The sequence below is a fragment of the Taudactylus pleione genome, unplaced genomic scaffold, assembly GCF_031769625.1.
Source record: "Taudactylus pleione unplaced genomic scaffold, aTauple2 ptg000258l, whole genome shotgun sequence".
In the NCBI taxonomy this organism is placed as follows: domain Eukaryota; kingdom Metazoa; phylum Chordata; class Amphibia; order Anura; family Myobatrachidae; genus Taudactylus; species Taudactylus pleione.
This window is the reverse complement of record NW_028284660.1, coordinates 2,463,432-2,482,951: the sequence shown is the minus strand read 5'-3', so window position 1 is coordinate 2,482,951 and position 19,520 is coordinate 2,463,432. Positions and strand designations below refer to the sequence as shown.

Here is a 19,520-nt window from a genome sequence, read left to right as displayed (position 1 = left end):
CAAGAACTCCAATCCATGCACTTATTATTTCCCGCATTGACTATTGCAATAGTCTCCTTACTGATCTTCCCAAAAACAGGCTATCGCCATTACAATCCATTATGAATGCAGCTGTGAGGCACAGACGGTGTAATGGTTAGCATTACTGCCTCACAGCACTGAGGTCGTGGGTTCGATTCCCACCACGGCCCTAACTGTGCGGAGTTTGTATATTCTCCCTGTGCTTGCGTGGGTTTCCTCCGGGTACTCTGGTTTCCTCCCACACTCCAAAAAATATACTGGTAGGTTAATTGGCTCCCAACACAAATTAACCCTAGTGTGAGTGTGTATGTGAGCATGTGGTAGGGAACTTAGATTGTAAGCTCCACTGGGGCAGGGACTGATGTGAATGGCCAACTATTCTCTGTAAAGCGCTGCGGAATATGTGTGCGCTATATAAATAACTGGTAATAAATAAATAATAAAAAATAAATCTTCCTCGCCAAACGTTCATCGTCTGCTGCTCCGCTCTTTCAGTCCCTCCATTGGTTGCTGGTTTTCTACCGTATTCCATACAAAATACTTTTACTTACACATAAGGCCATTAACAAAACCACACCAACTTACATCTCCTCAAAATATCTCCCAACCCGACCTCTCCGCTCAGCACTATATCAGTACTTTTCATCCCCATGCATTACTTGCTCCCATTCACTTTTACAGGACTTTTATCAGGCTGCACCTACTCTATGGAATGCTTTACCACGCACAATAAGATTTTTCTCTAGTCTTCAATCCTTCAAGCGTTCCCTGAAAACTCACCTCTTCAGGCAAGCTCATCAGATTCCAGAACCTCCCACATAACCTTCATAGCTTCCATATTTAATTACATCCCCTTTCACAGTTCACACATAACCTCAAACATAGGGCCTGATACAGACCCGGTCGCTAGATGCGTACGCTCGCACAGAGCGTATGCAAATATCACTAAATGGCGAGCGATTGCTTTGTGTATTTAGACGCCCACTAGCAGACGTCATAGCCCGGAACTGTATGAAAGCATCAGTACATCGGGAAATGTAACAACCCTGTTGTTCACCTGCTGGAACTTCCAAGTGGGCCTCTCCATAAGGTTATTTTATTTATTTCACCACACAGCAGAGAGGCGGAGTTCCCACCCTTTACATAGTAAATAACACAGTAAGGAAGGAGATCAACAATATTTTTATTCCAGTTAGTATGAAATTGGGATGTCACTTTTAAATTTGTCACTTTGGCCAAAAGGTGAAAGGTACCAATTAACTTTTCCAAGATACACAGTTATATTACCATATAACAAGATAAAACACATACAACTTAACATCTACTCAGTAACATTTATCGGTGTACATTATTATCAGTTAACCAGCTTACAATATACAGTACTCTTAAGGCCTATACTTTATCATTTCAGATATCAAATCTATATATGTGGTTTAAATCTAGCCCGGGAATTTATCTATTAACGTTGCAGCTGAGGTTGGTGCACGCACTCCAAGGGGTACTGATGCCAGTCACATGGAATTGGTACAGCAGTTTGGGTGAGGGGTTAATGAGAGACGCAATATCCTTGGTGAAGTCTCAATCAGCCAGTAAAAGGGATTTTGTATCCCAATGATTTCATGGAGGGATGATGGTTCTATGCTTGGCTTACTACATACAGCTTCAATGGATGAGGCGAGGAATCTGTAACTGTATGGTATTGTACTGTCTTTACCTCTTTCACGGATCCTTTGAGTACAGTGTGGTTTTTTAGTAACCGCTGGGTATTATTTTATTTAGTATTTGCACTGGCTCAGTGTAATGTCTCATAAACAGGGCTGCCATCAGAAATCGTGAGGCCCGGTACTGACAAAATAGGCAGGGCCCCCCTGGGGGATGGTGCAGAGGTGGGCGGAGCTGTGTATAATGTGGGTGGAGTTACACTGGGGGGTGGGACGTCAATTGGTGATTAAACCAATTTAAAAATTCTCAAAGTTTGGGGTCGGGAAGGAAGGATGGACATGGGGACACACGGCTGGGAAGCCTGGACTGGGAGGGCACAGAAAAGGCTGAACTGGGGGTGCACAGAGCAGGGAAGGCTGGACCTTAATTGGCGGGCACAGGGTAGGGAAAGATGGCTGGACTAGAGGGGGGCAAGGCAGGGAAGGCTAGGTGTACTAGTGGGGAGGCACAGGGCAGGACTGGGAAGGGGGGGACAAGGCAAAAAAGACTGGCTGGATTAGAGGGCACAGGGCAGGGAACGATGGCTGGTTTAGGGTGAGCACAGGGCAGGGAAGGCTGGCTGGACTGGGGGGGGCACAAGGCAGAGAAGGCTGTCTGGACAAGGGGAGCACAGGGCAGACGAAGGCTGGCTGGAGTAGGGGGTTTGGGTAGAGAAGGCTAGCTGCACTAGGTAGAGGGGCATACGGCACGGACTCTGAGTCCTACCTTGCTTCTCAGCGTCAGCGGGCCCGGCCCTGGGAGACAGCGGTGCAGATATACAGCAGCCTGGGAGAGGCAGCGCAGCGCTGCCGGCGGTATTTCAAATATGGCGTTGGCCGCGAGCCAATCACAGCTCGCGTACCAGCAGCCAATCTGGAGCAGCCATTGAGGCCACTCCTGATTGGCCGCCGGTCCGCGAGCTGTAATGCTCGCGGATTGTGACATGTTTCAAATCCCGCCGGCAGCGCTGCGCTGTCTCTCCCAGGCTGCCGAAGCCTGATTCATATTATCTGCCCTGCTGTCACCGGGCCCCCGCTCTGTCCGGGCCCGGGACTCCAGGCCCGGCAGACCCCCCCTGATGGCGGCCCTGCTCATAAATAAATAGGTCTAACACTGCTGCAAGATTTCCCTGTCATTAGAGAACAGTACAACAACTGCTGATGAAGCTGGTGAGGGGATCCTGGCTATATATGAGGGTAATCCTGTGTAGGCGCTCTGCAGGCATGTGGTGAGTCTCAGTCACGTTACTGACCTTCTCTCCTGCTGTCTGCTCCAACTGAGTCAGGTCAACACTGGACAGTATCTCAGTGATCTGGGCAGTCCTAACCCATCACCACCTTATCTCTTATATGGGTGTCCCACACTCCAGGATCAGGCAAGATAAAGGGGATGGTCACTAGTAGCTCCTCCCTGACAGAGCCAATCTACCTCATCAGCATGGCGGTGACAGGGGCTCCTACCAGCGCAGCTCAGTCTCTCTCACAGCCGCTCTCCAACTGCCCTGACCAACTCCCACTGGCTCCAACTGTCACTGGCCTTACCACCTGACATAGATCATGTGACCTCCTCCTGACATCTTGATGTGCTGCAGAGGCTGCTGGGGATAGTGACCTGCCTGTGTAATGACATGTATTGTAGTGCAATGCACCGCGTCAAACGTAATACCTCGCACAGTGGGGTATTACAGAAACATCGGGAGGGACCGCAGCGCTTGTGGCTGCCTACACTCTACCAAAAGCATTGCGAGCAGTTCATTGTAAAAACCAGCCAAGTGACGTGTTCTATCACGCTGCCTGTTAATTATGCACACCTATAAAACGGTGTTGTAACCCTCGGGCACGCCTGTGTTCGCATCTTCACTCCCTCGTTTATGGTGGCCAGCCCCTGTAACCACCGTCAAACGGCTTCACCTGTCACTCACTCTGCTGGGCTGTCTAAACACAGTGAGCGAATGATTCCCAATCGCTAGCACTGGTTCGGGCACGTGCACTGCGAATTATACGCATGCGCAATTTGCGAACCATCGCTAGAAGCGAGCAAACGCATCCCTGCGACCAGGTCTGAATCAGGTCCATTGTCTTTTCACATCCTCCTGACATTTGGCAGACATTCCTGTGTGACTTGATTATGCAGCCCACCAAGAAACTCTGCATTCTGGCTGGACCAAAAGGCAATACATAGCACCAGAGCCGGCCCTAGCCAAATTAGTGCCCTAGGCAAGATTTTAGGTGGTGCCCCCTTCCCCGTGGGATCCTGAAAATGGGTGTGGGCAGCACAGCATGGTAACAGCACCCACCCTCACCCACCGCCCCTATCCCAGCAGAGCACCCCTCTCCTAGCAGTGAGCACCATTGCACTCCGGCCCTAAACAAGTTTCAAACTTACTTTACTTGAGTGCAGACTGCAGAGCCATCCGACTCAATGTACAGCAAGGCTCGGGCAGCGGACGTGCTTTCCCATCTCAGGCTGGCAGGCCGCAGCTGTGTGTGATTATTGCTGGAGGCGGAACCCAGAGCTGTGAGGTGTGACTCACTACTCCGAGCTCCGCAAAGGCCCATGGTGCAGCAGCCCTCCTGTGACCATTTACTTATAGTTCTGAATGAGCCTCTGCCCATGCGCAGCAGCTCATTCTGATTGTTTGACGTCTCAGAGCCGGCCCGGTGCTAACCCCTAGCCACTGCCCAGGTGCTCCGCCACCGCAAATTGATGCCGGCTGTTCTGCTGCTGCCAGGTCCGATCAGAACTGTCAGCTTAGCTCCAATCGTGGACACTATGAAGCGGCAGTAGCAGCTGCCAGAGTCTCTGCCCAGCCGGCAGCAGGTGCCCCAGCAGTGCCAAACCTCCACCAGCCCTAGCCAGGCTTGGATGCCCCTAGGCATTCCAAATGCCCATGGCATTTGCTTAGTTTGTCTATGCCTAGGGCCGGCCCTGCATAGCACCTATCCTTGTGTATCATTGCCTATTTCCCTATAGATTGTAAGCTTGCGAGCAGGGCCTTCCTACCTATATATCTGTCTGTTATTACCCTGTATTGTTCTATTAATGATTCCAATTGTAAAGTGCAACAGAATATGCCGTGCTATATAAGAAACTGTTAATAAATAAATAAATACATTCACTATAGGCCACTACCCAGGATAGCCCATGATTTGCCTGTCCATTTCTGATACCATCTGTCCCTTATGCAATAGCACATTTATGCATACACTAGTACAGTGGTTCCCAGACTCAGTCCTCTAAAAGTCCAGGTTTTCAATATATCCATACTTTAGCACAGTTAACTTAATTAGTACCTCAGTCAGTTTGATTATACCGTCTGTGCACAATCATGGATATCATTAAAACCTGGACTGTTAGGATGCCTTGAGGACTGAGTTTGGGAACTTACTGCACTAGGAGTAACACATGCACTGAATATATCAAGCATATATATATATATATATATTAGGGGTGTGCACCGGCCACTTTTCGTGTTTTGTGTTTTGGTTTTGGATCTGGATCTTCTTCGTGTTTTGGATCTGGATTGGTTTTGCCAAAACCACCCTTCCGTGTTTTGGGTTCTGGGTTTTGTGTTTTGGATCTGTATTTTTTTTTTAAAAAGCATAAAAACAGCTAAAATCACAGAATTTGTTGGTTTCTCTGCTCCTATGCTATTATTAACCTCAATAACCTTAATTTCCACTCATTTCCAGTCTATTCTGAACACCTCACACCTCACAATAGTGTTTTCATGTCCAAAAGGTTGCACCGAGGTAGCTGGATGACTATGCTAAGCGACACGAGTGGGCGGCACAAACACGTGACCCATCTAGGAGTGACACTGCAGTGGCAGACAGGATGGCAGTTAGAAAAACTAGGCCCCAAACTGTACATAATGCAAAGAAAAAAAAGAAGTGCAAGATGGAATTGTCCTTGGGCCCTCCCACCCACCCTTATGTTGTATAAACAGGACATGCACACTTTAACAAATCAATCATTTCAGCGCCAGGGTCTGCCACACAACTGTGGCTGAAATGATTGGTTCGTTTGGGCCCCCACAAAACAAGCTGGCAATTAATGTGTCCCTGCACAAACTGGCTCTACGGAGGCAAGATGTCATCCTCATCCTCCTCATCCACCGATTCCTCACCCTCTTCAGTGTGTACATCCTCATCCTCACAAAGTATTAACTCGTCCCCACTTGAATCCACCACCACAGGTCCCTCTGTACCTTCTGGAGGCTGGTCTCCCTGGAAGAGCTGATAATTCATTTTGATGAACATCATCTTCTCCACATTCTGTGGAAGCAACCTCCTACGCCTTTCGCTGACAAGGTTCCCGGCTGCACTAAACACTCTTTCGGAGTACACACTGGAGGGGGGGCAACTCAGGTAAAATAGAGCCAGCTTGTACAGGGGCCTCCAAATTGCCTCTTTTTCCTGCCAGTACAGGTATGGACTGTCTGACATGCCTACTTGGATGCTGTCACCGATGTAATCCTCCACCATTCTGTCAATGGTGACAGTATCATATGCAGTGACAGTAGACATGTCAGAAATTGTTGCCAGGTCCTTCAGTCCGGACCAGATGTCCAAACTTGGTCCTGCCTGCCCTGCATCACCGCCAGCGGGTTGCTTAGGATACCTAAGTTTTTTCCTGGCAGCCCCAGTTGCGGGAGAAAATGAAGAAGGAGCCATTGACGTGTCACGTTCCGCTTCAGCTGACAGTGTGTTCACCAGCAGGTCTTTGCACCTCTGCAGGCTTGTGTCGGCCGGAAAGAGAGACACCACATAGGCTTTAAACCTAGGATCAAGCACGGTGGCCAAAATGTAGTGGTCTGATTTCAACAGATTGACCACCCTGGAATCCTGGCAAAGCGAATGAAGGGCTTCATCCACAAGTCCCACATGCCGAGCGGAATCGCTCCGTCTTAGCTCCTCCTTCACTTTCTCCAGCTGCTTCTGCAAAAGCCTGATGAGGGGAATGACCTGACTCAAGCTGGCTGTGTCTGAACTGACTTCACGTGTGGCAAGTTCGAAGGGCTGGAGAACCTTGCACAACACGGAAATTATTCTCCACTGCGCTTGAGTCAGGTGCATACCCCCTCCTTTGCCTATGTCATAGGTGGATGTATAGGCTTGTATGGCCTTTTGCTGCTCCTCCATCCTCTGAAGCATATAGAGGGTTGAGTTCCACCGCGTCACAACCTCTTGCTTCAGGTGATGGCGGGGCAGGTTCAAGAGTGTTTGCTGGCGCTCCAGTCTTCGGCACGCAGTCGCTGAATGGCGAAAGTGGCCAGAAATTTTTCGGGCCACCCAAAGCGTCTCCTGCACGCCCCTGTCGCTTTTCAGAAAATTCTGCACCACCAAGTTTATTGTGTGAGCAAAACATGGGACGTGCTGGAATTTGCCCAGATGTAATGCCCGCACAATATTGGTGGCGTTGTCAGATATCACAAATCCCCAGGAGAGTCTAAGTGGGGTAAGCCACTGGGCGATGATTTCCCTCAGTTTCTCTAAGAGGTTGTCGGCGGTGTGCCTCTTACTGAAACCGGTGATACACAGCGTAGCCTGCCTTGTAACGAGCTGGCGTTTCTGAGATGCTGCTACTGGTGACGCTGCTGCTGTTGCTGCGTAAGGTGATACATCTACCCAGTGGGCTGTCACAGTCATATAGTCCTTAGTCTGCCCTGTTCCACTTGTCCACATGTCCGTGGTTAAGTGGACATTGTGTACAATGGCATTTTTCAGGACACTGAGGACACTTTTTCTGACGTTTCTGTACAGTCTCGGTATCGCCTGCCTAGTGAAGTGGAATCTAGACGGGATTTGGAACCGGGGACACACTACCTCCATCAATTGTCTAAAACCACTGCACTAATGGCGGATACCGGACGCACGTCTAACACCAACATAGCAGTCAAGGCCTCAGTTATATGTTTTGCTTCAGGATGACTGCTGTCGTACTTCATCCTCCTCGCTAAGGACTGTTGGAGGGTCAATTGTTTAGTAAAAGTAGTGGTGTTCCTACTTCCTCTCTGGGATGATGAACGACTCCCAGCAGCAGCAACAGCAGCAGCGGCAGCAGTAGGCGTAGCAATGCAGGATCCTCCAGAGGAATCCCGGATAGGAGAGTCAGTCATGCCAGTGACATGGCCTGCAGGACTACTTCCGATCCTGACTAAGGAGGAAATTGACGAGGAGGGAGTTGACGGTGTGGTTTGCAGGCGCTTGGATACAACAGGACAACGGGATTTAGGTGTCCCTGGACTGCTTACGGTCTTAGCCAAAGTTTCTGAACTTGACAGTAACTTTTTATGAACGCGCTGCAGGTGCCGTATAAGGGAGGATGTTCCTAGGTGGTTGACGTCCCTACCCCTACTTATTTCACCTTTACATATGGTACATATGGCAAGACAGTTGTTGTCCGGATTTGGATAGAAATATTGCCAGACCAAAGAGGTGGAATGTTTGGTCTTCTGCCCAGGCATGACCGTGATGGGCTTTTTCATCCCACGGACAACAACTGTCTCCCCCGGAGCCTGATTTAAACAAACCACATCACCATCAGAATCCTCCTCGCCAACTTCCTCCTCAGCGCCAGCTACACCAGTATCCTCATCCTGTTGTACTTCAACAGTGACATCTTCAATTTGCATATCAGCAAGTGGACTGTGGGTGCTCCTTTCAGCACTTGCAGGGGGCGTGCAAATGGTGGAAAGAGCCACCTCTTCCCATCCAGTGCTGGGAAGGTCAGGCATCGCAACCACCACCACACTTGGACTCTCCTTGGGGATTTGTGATATCTTCTTAGAAAGCACAGTTCTTCGCTGTGCTTTTGCCAGCTTAACTCTTTTGATTTTTTTAGTGGGAGGAGGGCTTCCATCGTCATGTGAAGCTGAACCACTAGTCATGAACATACTAGGGATCGACCTTAGCCGTTCCTTGCCACTCCGTGTTGTAAATGGCATATTGGCAAGTTTACGTTTCTCTTCAGCTGATTTAAATGTCTTTTTCAAGGTCATTTTCCTGAACTTTGCCATTTGGGATTGTATGTGCCCTCTACTATGACATTGGGCATCGGCCTTGGCAGACGACGTTGATGGCATGTTATCGTCTATGTCATGACTAGTGGCAGCAGCTTCAGCACTAGGAGGAAGTGGTTCTTGATCTTTCTCTATTTTATTTTTATCGGAGAAAGTTTGGTCCTCCATTTATGTTATATCGATTTGATATATACGTGCGGCTAAACACAGAAAATAATTTTTTTTTTGGTTTGGACTGGAGTGTACTTTGGGGGTTACAGCACCCTTTAACGGTCAAGCCAGCCGGCCCTTATGACACAGGCGCACTCTTGGCACTACTTTGTTGATGCACGTGCGGCTACTGCGCACACAATTCACAAACACAGAAAATAATTTTTTTTTTGGTTTGGACTGGAGTGTACTTTCGGGGGTTACAGCACCCTTAACGGTCAAGCCAGCCGGCCCTTTACTTATGACACAGGCGCACGCTTGGCACTACTTTGTTGATGCACGTGCGGCTACTGCGCACACAATTCACAAACACAGAAATTATTTTTTTTTTGGTTTGGACTGGAGTGTACTTTCGGGGGTTACAGCACCCTTAACGGTCAAGCCAGCCGGCCCTTTACTTATGACACAGGCGCACGCTTGGCACTACTTTGTTGATGCACGTGCGGCTACTGCGCACACAATTCACAAACACAGAAAATAATTTTTTTTTTGGTTTGGACTGGAGTGTACTTTCGGGGGTTACAGCACCCTTAACGGTCAAGCCAGCCGGCCCTTTACTTATGACACAGGCGCACGCTTGGCACTACTTTGTTGATGCACGTGCGGCTACTGCGCACACAATTCACAAACACAGAAAATATTTTTTTTTTTGGTTTGGACTGGAGTGTACTTTCGGGGGTTACAGCACCCTTAACGGTCAAGCCAGCCGGCCCTTTACTTATGACACAGGCGCACGCTTGGCACTACTTTGTTGATGCACGTGCGGCTACTGCGCACACAATTCACAAACACAGAAAATAATTTTTTTTTTGGTTTGGACTGGAGTGTACTTTCGGGGGTTACAGCACCCTTAACGGTCAAGCCAGCCGGCCCTTTACTTATGACACAGGCGCACGCTTGGCACTACTTTGTTGATGCACGTGCGGCTACTGCGCACACAATTCACAAACACAGAAAATATATTATTTTTTTAGCACTTGGGGGGAGCACCCCTGATGGACAGAGCACCCCCTGGACAACACTACAGCACTCCTTTAGGACTGGGACACTGCACAGGACTTTGGAGTGGACACAGCCCCTATGGAGAACTGACTGCACAACACAGTCCAGCCAGCCCCTATGGACTTTGAAGTAGTGGACACAGCCCCTATTAACAACAGCAGCACAGCACAACACAGCCAGCCCCTATGGACTTTGAAGTAGTGGACAACAGCAGCACTACACTACACTACACTACACAGCCCTAACTCCCACCCTCCCTCTTCACTGTCCACAGCCGAGTGAGAAAATGGCGCCGACGTGGGTACCTTATATAGGATCCAAAACCCGCGAGACTCGGAAGGCGGGATGATGACGTTTTGCCTCGATTTCAGATCCGAGTCAGGCGGGAAAAGTCGAGCCTGATTCGGATCGGACTCGGATCGGGGGGGCTCGGGGGGGTTCGGATTTCAGAAATCCGAACCCGCTCACCCCTAATATATATATATATATATATATATATATACATATAACACATGCACCGTATATTTCAAGCATGCACAGTAGCAAATTACTAATCCATGTGATCATCAGCATTGCGTGTGGTGTGCATGTACCTCTGAATAAGGTTCTCAGGCTCAGCCTTGTAGGGCTGCACCACTATCTAAGCTGACTAGTACTAGACTTATAAATATACATTAAAATCATAACGGTGCACAGCAATCCGCTGACTCGCTTATCACTCTTATCTGCTTTTTCCTGAAAAATACATACATTGTAATGTTGTTGATCACTTGATGGTGGTGAGGTTGATGTTGACAAACAGTTTATAATGATGATGTTGCAAGATATAATGATTATGAGGAAGTTAATGACTGTATGAAAGGATTAATTGAAAAGGGTGATAATGGTTAAAGAGTGTAAGAAAAATGAATATGACCGAGGAGGGTTATGATACAGGTGGAGAGGAATCTGACATGGGTAGAGGGGTCTGCATGGTTCACCTCAGCTGCTTATATGCAGTCCCCCTATGCCTGTCACAGTGATAAATGTGGTCCAAACTGCAATTAGAAAACCAGGTGCCAGGTCTAAAACAATACAATTGATTGGGGAGGGGCGGGCCATGACTACATGATCCGCATACCTGGACTGGATGATTGGGGAGGGGACGACCACCCTCCCGCCCATTTCAATAAAACTGTTTTTTTTTTAGTCACTACGCATGATGTCATGACGACACTCAGCACCCCTGGAAGGGAGAGGTCAGAGGAGCCGCAGCACATGAGCAGCGCCAGCAAGCCACCCAGCCCAGGAGAAAAAGCCAGAAGGTGCCTCCTTCAATGTGGTAAGTAATGAGACTTGTAATTTATGGGATGATTTGTTTCAGCATGTGGTGTACAATGATTATATTTAGGCTAAGTATACTCACTTGTATGTCACATACTAAAACAAATTTGTTTTTTAATTTCACTAATCACATAAACACCATTGAGGCAGCCATTTTGAGTGTAGCCTGGCCAACAGTAACATCTATGAGCTTTATTTTCCTTTTTTTTCCTTCTTTTCTTTTTCCCTTGTATTTATTTTTTATATGATTTGATGTAATTATTTCACACGGTTTACAATTATTGATATTATGATGTCCAGTTCTTTTGTGGCCTAGTGATCTTATTTTCTGATGCAACATATAAGTATGGTGTTTATATAGTGATTTAAATCAGTTATGTTGACTATATTATTCACCCTCTGCTGTGGCCAATTATGTTGTGGATCAACTTGTCATCGGCTGATGTTTTTGTATTTACTACCTTGTTTATCTGCTTTTTATAATTTGTAATATTTCTTGAAATAATAAACAGATACAAAAAAATAAATCACTTAGCCACATGCAGCCTCAGGAGGGGGGAGCTGGTGGGGGGCTCCCTATTTTGTCAGTCCCAGGGCCCCCACAATTTCTGATGCCGCTCTGCCCTTCATAGAGGGAAGAGGACCAGCACACCATGTTGAAAAGATTCATGGAATTTATTATAGAAAAACAAAAGCAGTTAAAAGCATCAGCTATTATGGACCATCGAGTATCTACATATCAAAGGGTGGAATTATCTGAGGTAATGTCCTCATGTAGCACCCATTGCCCAATAGGCATTCCGATGTACAGTAATAACATCTTTATCAAGGGACTGCCAACAATATCTGGCACAATGCTGACTTAAATACTAGAATAATCATAACCAACATGGCTCAGCTGTCAAACACACGTGTATGCCAACAGATTTGCTGGTGTGCTGGTCCTCTCCCATTGTGAGCCCCTGGTGGAGATATTTTGACTGGATGGCTTGTTATTACATATATAGAGTATATATATCCACATGCAGTGGCACTCATTGGATTTTCTTAAATAATTCAAGTTCCAAACAGTCCTTCACATTCCTAATGACGGGTTATAATAAACCCAAAATGTCGAAGGACTGTTTGGAACATGAATTATTTAAGAAAATCCGAAGAGTGCCGCTGCATGTGGATGTATGTTGATTTAAAATTTGTCTGCTGGGACCGCGGTGTTCCTATGAAGCACAGGGAGTGCCGACCTAATGGAAATTGTATGCATGTATATATAATATATACATATATTTTTCATAGACAAATAAACCTTACAGTTTCACATGTCACATTAAGGCTTCTTAGACATGATCTGAAATTTCACAAAACCTAATGAATTTTTGACACTCAAACTTAAAAAAGGAATGAGACGTGTTCCTTGCACAATACAGATATGGTAATCCATCACACCCTGTGGTTAACTGCAGATTCATCACTCTCACAGAGTGAGATTGCTGTCTCACAAAATGGTGGAGCTGATAATTCACAGAATTGTGTGCTCATTGGAATACACACATGCAGTCTATGCAACTGAGGTCTGAGCAGTTACGGTATGTGGCACACACATCCCACTCAGTGCTCAAAATCTTCCTATTCAGTCACCACAATAATCTCACGGGGTTACAACATCCTTCTCACTCCATACATCCATCTCATTCAGAATACACATTCAGCTCCCTAATTTCTAAAACTATCATACTCTGTCTATACATGTACACTATCTGCACCTCCAATCCCTACTCCTGTGTGGTCCCCCAACTGTGCTAGTTCTTTATTCCCTCATCCGCACCAATACGTCTTTCCCCACCCATGCCGCTTTGTCTTCCCCTCATCTGATCCACTCTTTCTTCCTCCATCTGTACCACTCTGTCTCCCCCAGCCATGCCATTCTGTCAAACCACTCTCTTCCCCACATCCGCACCAATCTGTCTTCATCAATGCCTGCTGTTGTGTGTTCTCCCATTTGTGCTCATCTGTATTTCCTCATCCACACAAATCTGTCTTTACCCATCTGTGCTGCTCTGTGTTCCTGCGTCCATGCCATTCTGTACCCCCATCCACGTTGCTCTGTCTCCCCAAACTTTGTCACTATGTCTCCCTTTATCCACGCTGCTGTCTTTCCCCCATCCACAACACTCTTATCTCATCTGTGCAGCTCTATCTTCTGCTCAGACCACAGTTGCATAGACTGCATGTGTGTATGCAATGAGCACACAATTCTGTGAAAAAGCAGCTCCACCATTTTGTGAGTGACCGCAATCTCACTCTGTGAGAGTGATGAATCTGCAGTTAACCACAGAGAGAGATGGCAACACATCCATTAAGGCATCAGCCTTAATGATCGGAATTTTATTGCTTTTTTAAGTTTCAGTGTCAGAAATTCAGTAGGTTTTGTGAAATTTCAGATAATGACTAAGAAGCCTTAATGGGACATGTGAAACCGTAAGGTTTTGTGTCTATAGAATTTCATTGATTTTTTATAATTTATTACCATCAGGGATGGGAGCAGCAAATCGGGCCACCCGCAGGGGAGAAGGGTAACAAAATAGTAAACTAAAGCTGGTGGTGGAGGAGACAGCACACAGGAGGTGTTTCGGGGGTGTAGAGGGACAGACAGCTGAAGGGGCAGTGGGGCAGAAGTGGTGGTGTGGAGCAGAGCACAGGAGCAGCAGCAGGGGACAGAGGGGTTCACTGGCGCTAATGGTCCCAGCCCTGAACTTCTTCTTAAGGTCCCTAAACATGGAAAAATGTGCTCATGATGCGATATCATGAACAATTTCCCTTGAACTCTCCCCAGTACTCCAGGACACAATATGGTGCTTAAACAGCACATTTTGACATAAGAACTGTCATGCCAGCCCCGGGATTTTTACAGCTGGTCCTGGTTGTGAAAATACAGGGGACAAATGACATAGGGGTCCTCTATATTAAACACAACCAGCACCGGGCTTTTTAGAACCAGTCCTGGTTGCCAACATACAGGGAACAAACGACACCGGGGTCCCCTGTATTCAGCACAACCCGCACTGGGCTCTGAGCTGGGCCTGGTTCTGGAAATAAAGGGGAACAAAAATATGTAGGGTTCCCCTGTAAATTCCACAACCAGCATCACACTTTTTCTAGCGGTGGGGGTAAGGCCACAGCCAGGGGAGCCCTTTCACCGGGTCCCCTGGCCGAAACATTACCCCTGACTGCTAGTGAGCCCAGACCGAGGATCCCTGGGGAGCTGGGGACCCCCCAATAAAGGGGTCCCTCTGTCCAGGGCACTCCAGGCCTAGGCTGATAGCCGGGGGCTATCCCTGGCAGCCCTGGAGCAGTGAGCGCCAGGTTGAGTATGTAAAGTGTGGTGCAAGTAAAGAGTTAAAAGTATTGTCTTTTGCTGTGGATCTACAGGTCCAGCAAGCCTCCCCACACATGTACACACACTATCTAACATACTAACCTATGTATCCCTGTAGCCCATCGTTCTTCTTCTCCAGTAGAATCCATAGGGTACGTGTAAAAAAAATATCCATACTCACATTCTCCAATGCGTGGATTGCGGCCTCTTCAGTCCAAAGTAGGCATCCTTGGTCTTGGCTAAAAAAAAACCCTGAAGTACGCGAGCCACCGAACTTAAGCCGTGTACACACTAGATGATCTGTCAGCCAATATTAACTATAACAATATTGTTCATCATGGCCGATATCATCCAGTGTGAATGTGGTGAACGACCAATGATGTGCAATCACGCAGGTCATTGACGGTATCTTTTGTCATCCGTACCTGCAGCCTAATTTGCCTAATGTTGTTGACGATATCGTTCAATGTGTACGAGATGAACAATGAATGATCAACGAACGATATAGGAGCCACACATGCTACTGTCTGTAAAAAAATAAATCAAAAATACAGAAGGATAGGTGCATCTGCACACACCAACAAGACTAAATATATGAGGACATCATATTTATATACTAAGGTAAATCGTTGTTCCATTCGGGGGTGCTGTCAGCAGACAAAAGTAAAAGTAGACAAATGTTGCAAGGAAAAGAGAGTTTTGTATCTTAAGGAGGCTCACAAAAATTATCTTGATTTTTATAAAAACTTAACATTTATTAGGTATACTCTAAAAAAGTCCCTTTCTTTGGGACAGTAGCCAGAGAAATATAAGTTAAGATATTAGAAAGTAGTGACAGAAAGTGTTTGAAAATATGAAATAAAATAAGTATAACCCCGCTGTGTGCCTGTGTTATTAATTCATCATCGTAAGTATTTAGATAATTAGATTGAGCTCTGAGTCATAGGGGTAAATGAGAGAAAGAGAATGATGTCATAATGATTTATAACCGGTTGAAGGTAACCTAATGAGTGAGACCAAAACGTTTGGTCTCCAAATAGGTTTATATTAGTTGTTATTAATTTATGGGTGTCTTAATTCATCCAATCAATATGTTTATATCAAATAAAAAAATATATTTTTATTCTCTCATCAGCTTTTATACAAGACATATACTGAGTAATTATAATACCAATCAGCTTTATACAAGCCATATACTGGATAATTATTTCATTCCCATATGTATAAAGCCGGAGACTACATGACTGATTCCATCAGATAATTCAGCCTTATTATTAGGTGATTCTTGGTCAATTCATCTCTTAAAATGTTTGTCTTATAATTCAATATATACTGTGCCTATTAGTTATATGCACATAAATGGTAGTAATTTTACAATTAAAAAAGCTGTATAAAAGCTGATTGGCATATCTATAATTACCCAGTATATGGCTTGTATAAAAGCTGATTGGTATTATTATAATTATCCAGTATACGGATTGTATAAAAGCTGATGAGAGAATAAATATATATATTTTTTATATTATTATTATTATTATTATTATTATCCTTTATTTATATGGCGCCACAAGTGTTCTGCAGCGCCTTACATAGTACATAGAACTAACAAGTGAACAAGAAACAAGTAACTTACAGTACATTACAGTGCAGGACAAGGACATAATTTATATATATTGCTGCAATAGCAGTTAGACACTCACAATAAGCAGCAGGGAGTTGGCAGTCAAGTGTTAGGTGCCCTTATGGGGAGAAAAGAGTCAAAGAAAATGTAAAGAGAAGCACATGAGGGAAGAGGTCCCTGCTCGTGAGAGCTTACATTCTAAAGGGCAGGGCAGACAGACAGGCGTGACACAGAATGGGAAGATAGGGAGGAAAGAGCATGAGGTGGGTTAGGATGAGAGCTGGAAGACCTTGATGAAATAGTGGGTCTTGAGAGCCCATTTGAAGATTTGTAGAGAGGTGGAGAGTCTGATAGGGAGAGGGAGAGCATTCCAAAGGTAGGGAGCAGCACAGGCAAAATCTTGGATGCAGGAGTGGGAGGAAGTAATCAGTTGGCAAGAGAGGCGGCATGCATTAGATGAGTGAAGTGGACGGGCGGGAGTGTGAGGGGAAAGAAGATCAGAAATGTATGTGGGAGAAGATTTGGTGAGGGCTTTGTAGGCGAGTGTAAGAACCTTGAATTGGCATCTGAAGGGGAAGGGGAGCCAGTGTAGGGCTTGAAGGAGAGGGGAAGCAGATGTAGAACATCTGGAGAGGAAGATGAGCCGAGCAGCAGCATTGAGAACTGATTGTAGTGGAGAGAGGTGAGAGACTGGGAGGCCAGCTAGGAGAAGGTTGCAGTAGTCCAATCTGGAGATGACCAGTGAGTGGATGAGGGTTTTAGTGGCATCCTGGGTGAGGAAGGGTCTAATCCTGGAGATATTTTTTAAGTGGAGATGGCAGGACTGCAAGAGGTGCTGAATGTGTGGTTTAAATGAGAGGGAGAAGTCTAGGATAACTCCAAGGCAGCGCACTTTGGAGCTAGAGGAAGTAGTTGTGCCATCAATAGATAATGAAATTGTGGGAAGTGAGGTAGTGGAAGAGGGTGGGAAGGTGATCAGCTCAGTCTTAGACATGTTAAGTTTAAGAAAGCGCTGGGACATCCATGAAGAGACAGCAGAGAGACAATTGGAGATACGGGTAAGGAGCAAGGGGGAGAGCTCAGGGGTGGAAAGGTAAATTTGAGTATCATCAGCATAGAGATGATATTGGATGTCAAAGGAGTTAATGAGTTCACCTAAAGAGGATGTGTATAGGGAGAAAAGGAGAGGTCTAAGAACAGAACCTTGGGGAACTCCTACTGTTAGTGGAAGTGGGGGTGAAGAGGGGTCATGAGAGGACACAGAGAAGGAACGATCAAGGAGGTAGGAGGAAAGCCAGGAGAGGGCAGTGCCACGTAAACCAAGAGAGTGAAGGATTTGCAGGAGGAGAGGGTAGTCTACAGTGTCAAATGCAGCAGAGAGGTCAAGAAGAATGAGCAGAGAGTAGTGGCCCTTGGATTTGGCAGCAAGGAGGTCATTGCTGACTTTCGTGAGGGCAGTTTCAGCGGAGTGGAAAGAATGGAAGCCAGATGGAAATGAGTCAAGGAGGGAGTGGAAGGAAAGGAATGTGGTAAGGCGGTTGTAAACAATATGCTCAAGTAGTTTGGAAGCAAAATGGAGAAGAGAGATGGGTCGGTAGTTGGAATGTATGTTAGGATCAAGGGAAGGTTTTTTAAGAATGGGGGAGACAAGGGCATGTTTGAATGCAGAAGGGACAGTGCCAGATGATAGGGAGAGATTAAGTAGGTGAGCAAGATGGGAACAGACAGAAGGAGACAGGTAACAGAGGAGACGGGAAGGGATAGGGTCAAGAGGGGAGGTGGAAGGAGGGGGGGGACTTGATTGGGGCCATGACTTCCTCTCCAGAAACAGGGGAGAAGGATGTCAGAGTTGGTGAGAGAAAATTGGAGGGGTGGTCAGGGAAAAGAGGGGGAGGAGTGCTGAGGGTCTGATGGGATATGATGTCCTTACATATGGAGTCAATTTTAGAAGTAAAGTAGATGGCAAAGTCAAGGGCAGAGAGTGAGGAGGGGAGGCGAGGAGTGTAAGGGAAGAGGAGGGAGTTGAAAGTGGCAAAGAGACACCTGGGGTTTGAGGACTGGGAGGAGATGAGATTCTTGAAATATGTTTGTTTGGAGAGGGACAGGGCAGCACTGTAGGATGAGAGAATAAATATGAAATGGAGGAAGTCAGCCTTAAAGCGTGATTTTCTCCACTGACGCTTGGCAATTCTTGAACACTTTTGCAGGTACCTGGTGCATTTGGAATGCCAGGGATGAGGTGTGGACCTGTGAGGGTGAGTAGTTGTTGCCGGAGCAACAGAGTCCAGAGCAGAAGTAAGGGAGGAATTGTACAGGGAAGTAGTTTGTTCAGGACAGGAGAGAGAAAGGATAGGGGAGAGAAGAGAGTCTAGCAGGGAGGAAAAAGCAACAGTGTCAATAGTCTCAATGTTCCGCTTAGTAATGGTAGCCTTAGGAGGTAAAGGAGGGGAAGGAGAGAGGGATAGGTTAAAAGAGAGAAGGTTATGATCAGAGAGGGGGAATGGGGAATTGGAGTAATCAGAAATATCACAACGGTGAGAAAAGTCAAGTGGGTGCCCACTCACATGGGAGGGTGATTAGGTCCATTGGGCGGGACCAAATGAAGAGGTGAGGGTAAGGAGTTTAGCTGCAGAGGGTTCTGTGGGAATGTCAATAGAAATATTAAAATCAACTAGGATAATGGAGGGAAGATCTGAGGAGAGAAAGTGAGGAAGCCAGGAAGCAAAGTTGTCAAGAAATTTGGAGGGTGAGCCAGGGGGACGGTAAATGACAGCTACTCTGATGTTTACTGGTTGGAAGTGGCATATGGCATGAACCTCAAATGTTGGGAATGTAAGGGATGGTTCAGAGGGTATTAGCTGGTAGGAATAACTGGTGGATAGAAGGACCCCAACACCACCACCATGGCGACCCCCAGGCCAGGGGGTGTGGGAAAAGGTGAGGCCCCAGTGGATAGAGCAGCAGGAGAAGTGGTGTCAGAGGGTGAGATCCAGGTTTCAGTAATGGCTAGGAGATACAGGGAGTTGGAAAGGAAAAGGTCATGAGTGGGGACCAGTTTATTACAGACTGACCTGGCATTCCAGAGGGCACAGGATAGAGAGATAGTGTTTGTGGGGGAGATGTGAATAAGATTATCCGGGTTGCTATAACGTGGAGGTAAGATAAATTTGAGGGACCGATATGAATAGAGTTTAGTGATGGTGCAGGCACCTGAGCTAGAAAGGGATCCTGTAGGAGGTGGGCAT

The 19,520-nt window shown here is 46.5% G+C and overlaps 1 protein-coding gene across 1 annotated transcript in view; it reads left to right on the top strand.

The window, feature by feature from the left end:
* The window catches only part of LOC148514810 (C-type lectin domain family 2 member A-like), a 94,092-nt gene that overhangs the window by 25,600 nt on the left and 48,972 nt on the right, over nucleotides 1-19,520 (top strand). The window contains exon 5 of the mRNA XM_088480936.1: nucleotides 11,148-11,279. Within this exon, the coding sequence (XP_088337062.1) occupies nucleotides 11,148-11,279 (132 nt within the window). The remainder of the gene's footprint in view (nucleotides 1-11,147; nucleotides 11,280-19,520) is intronic.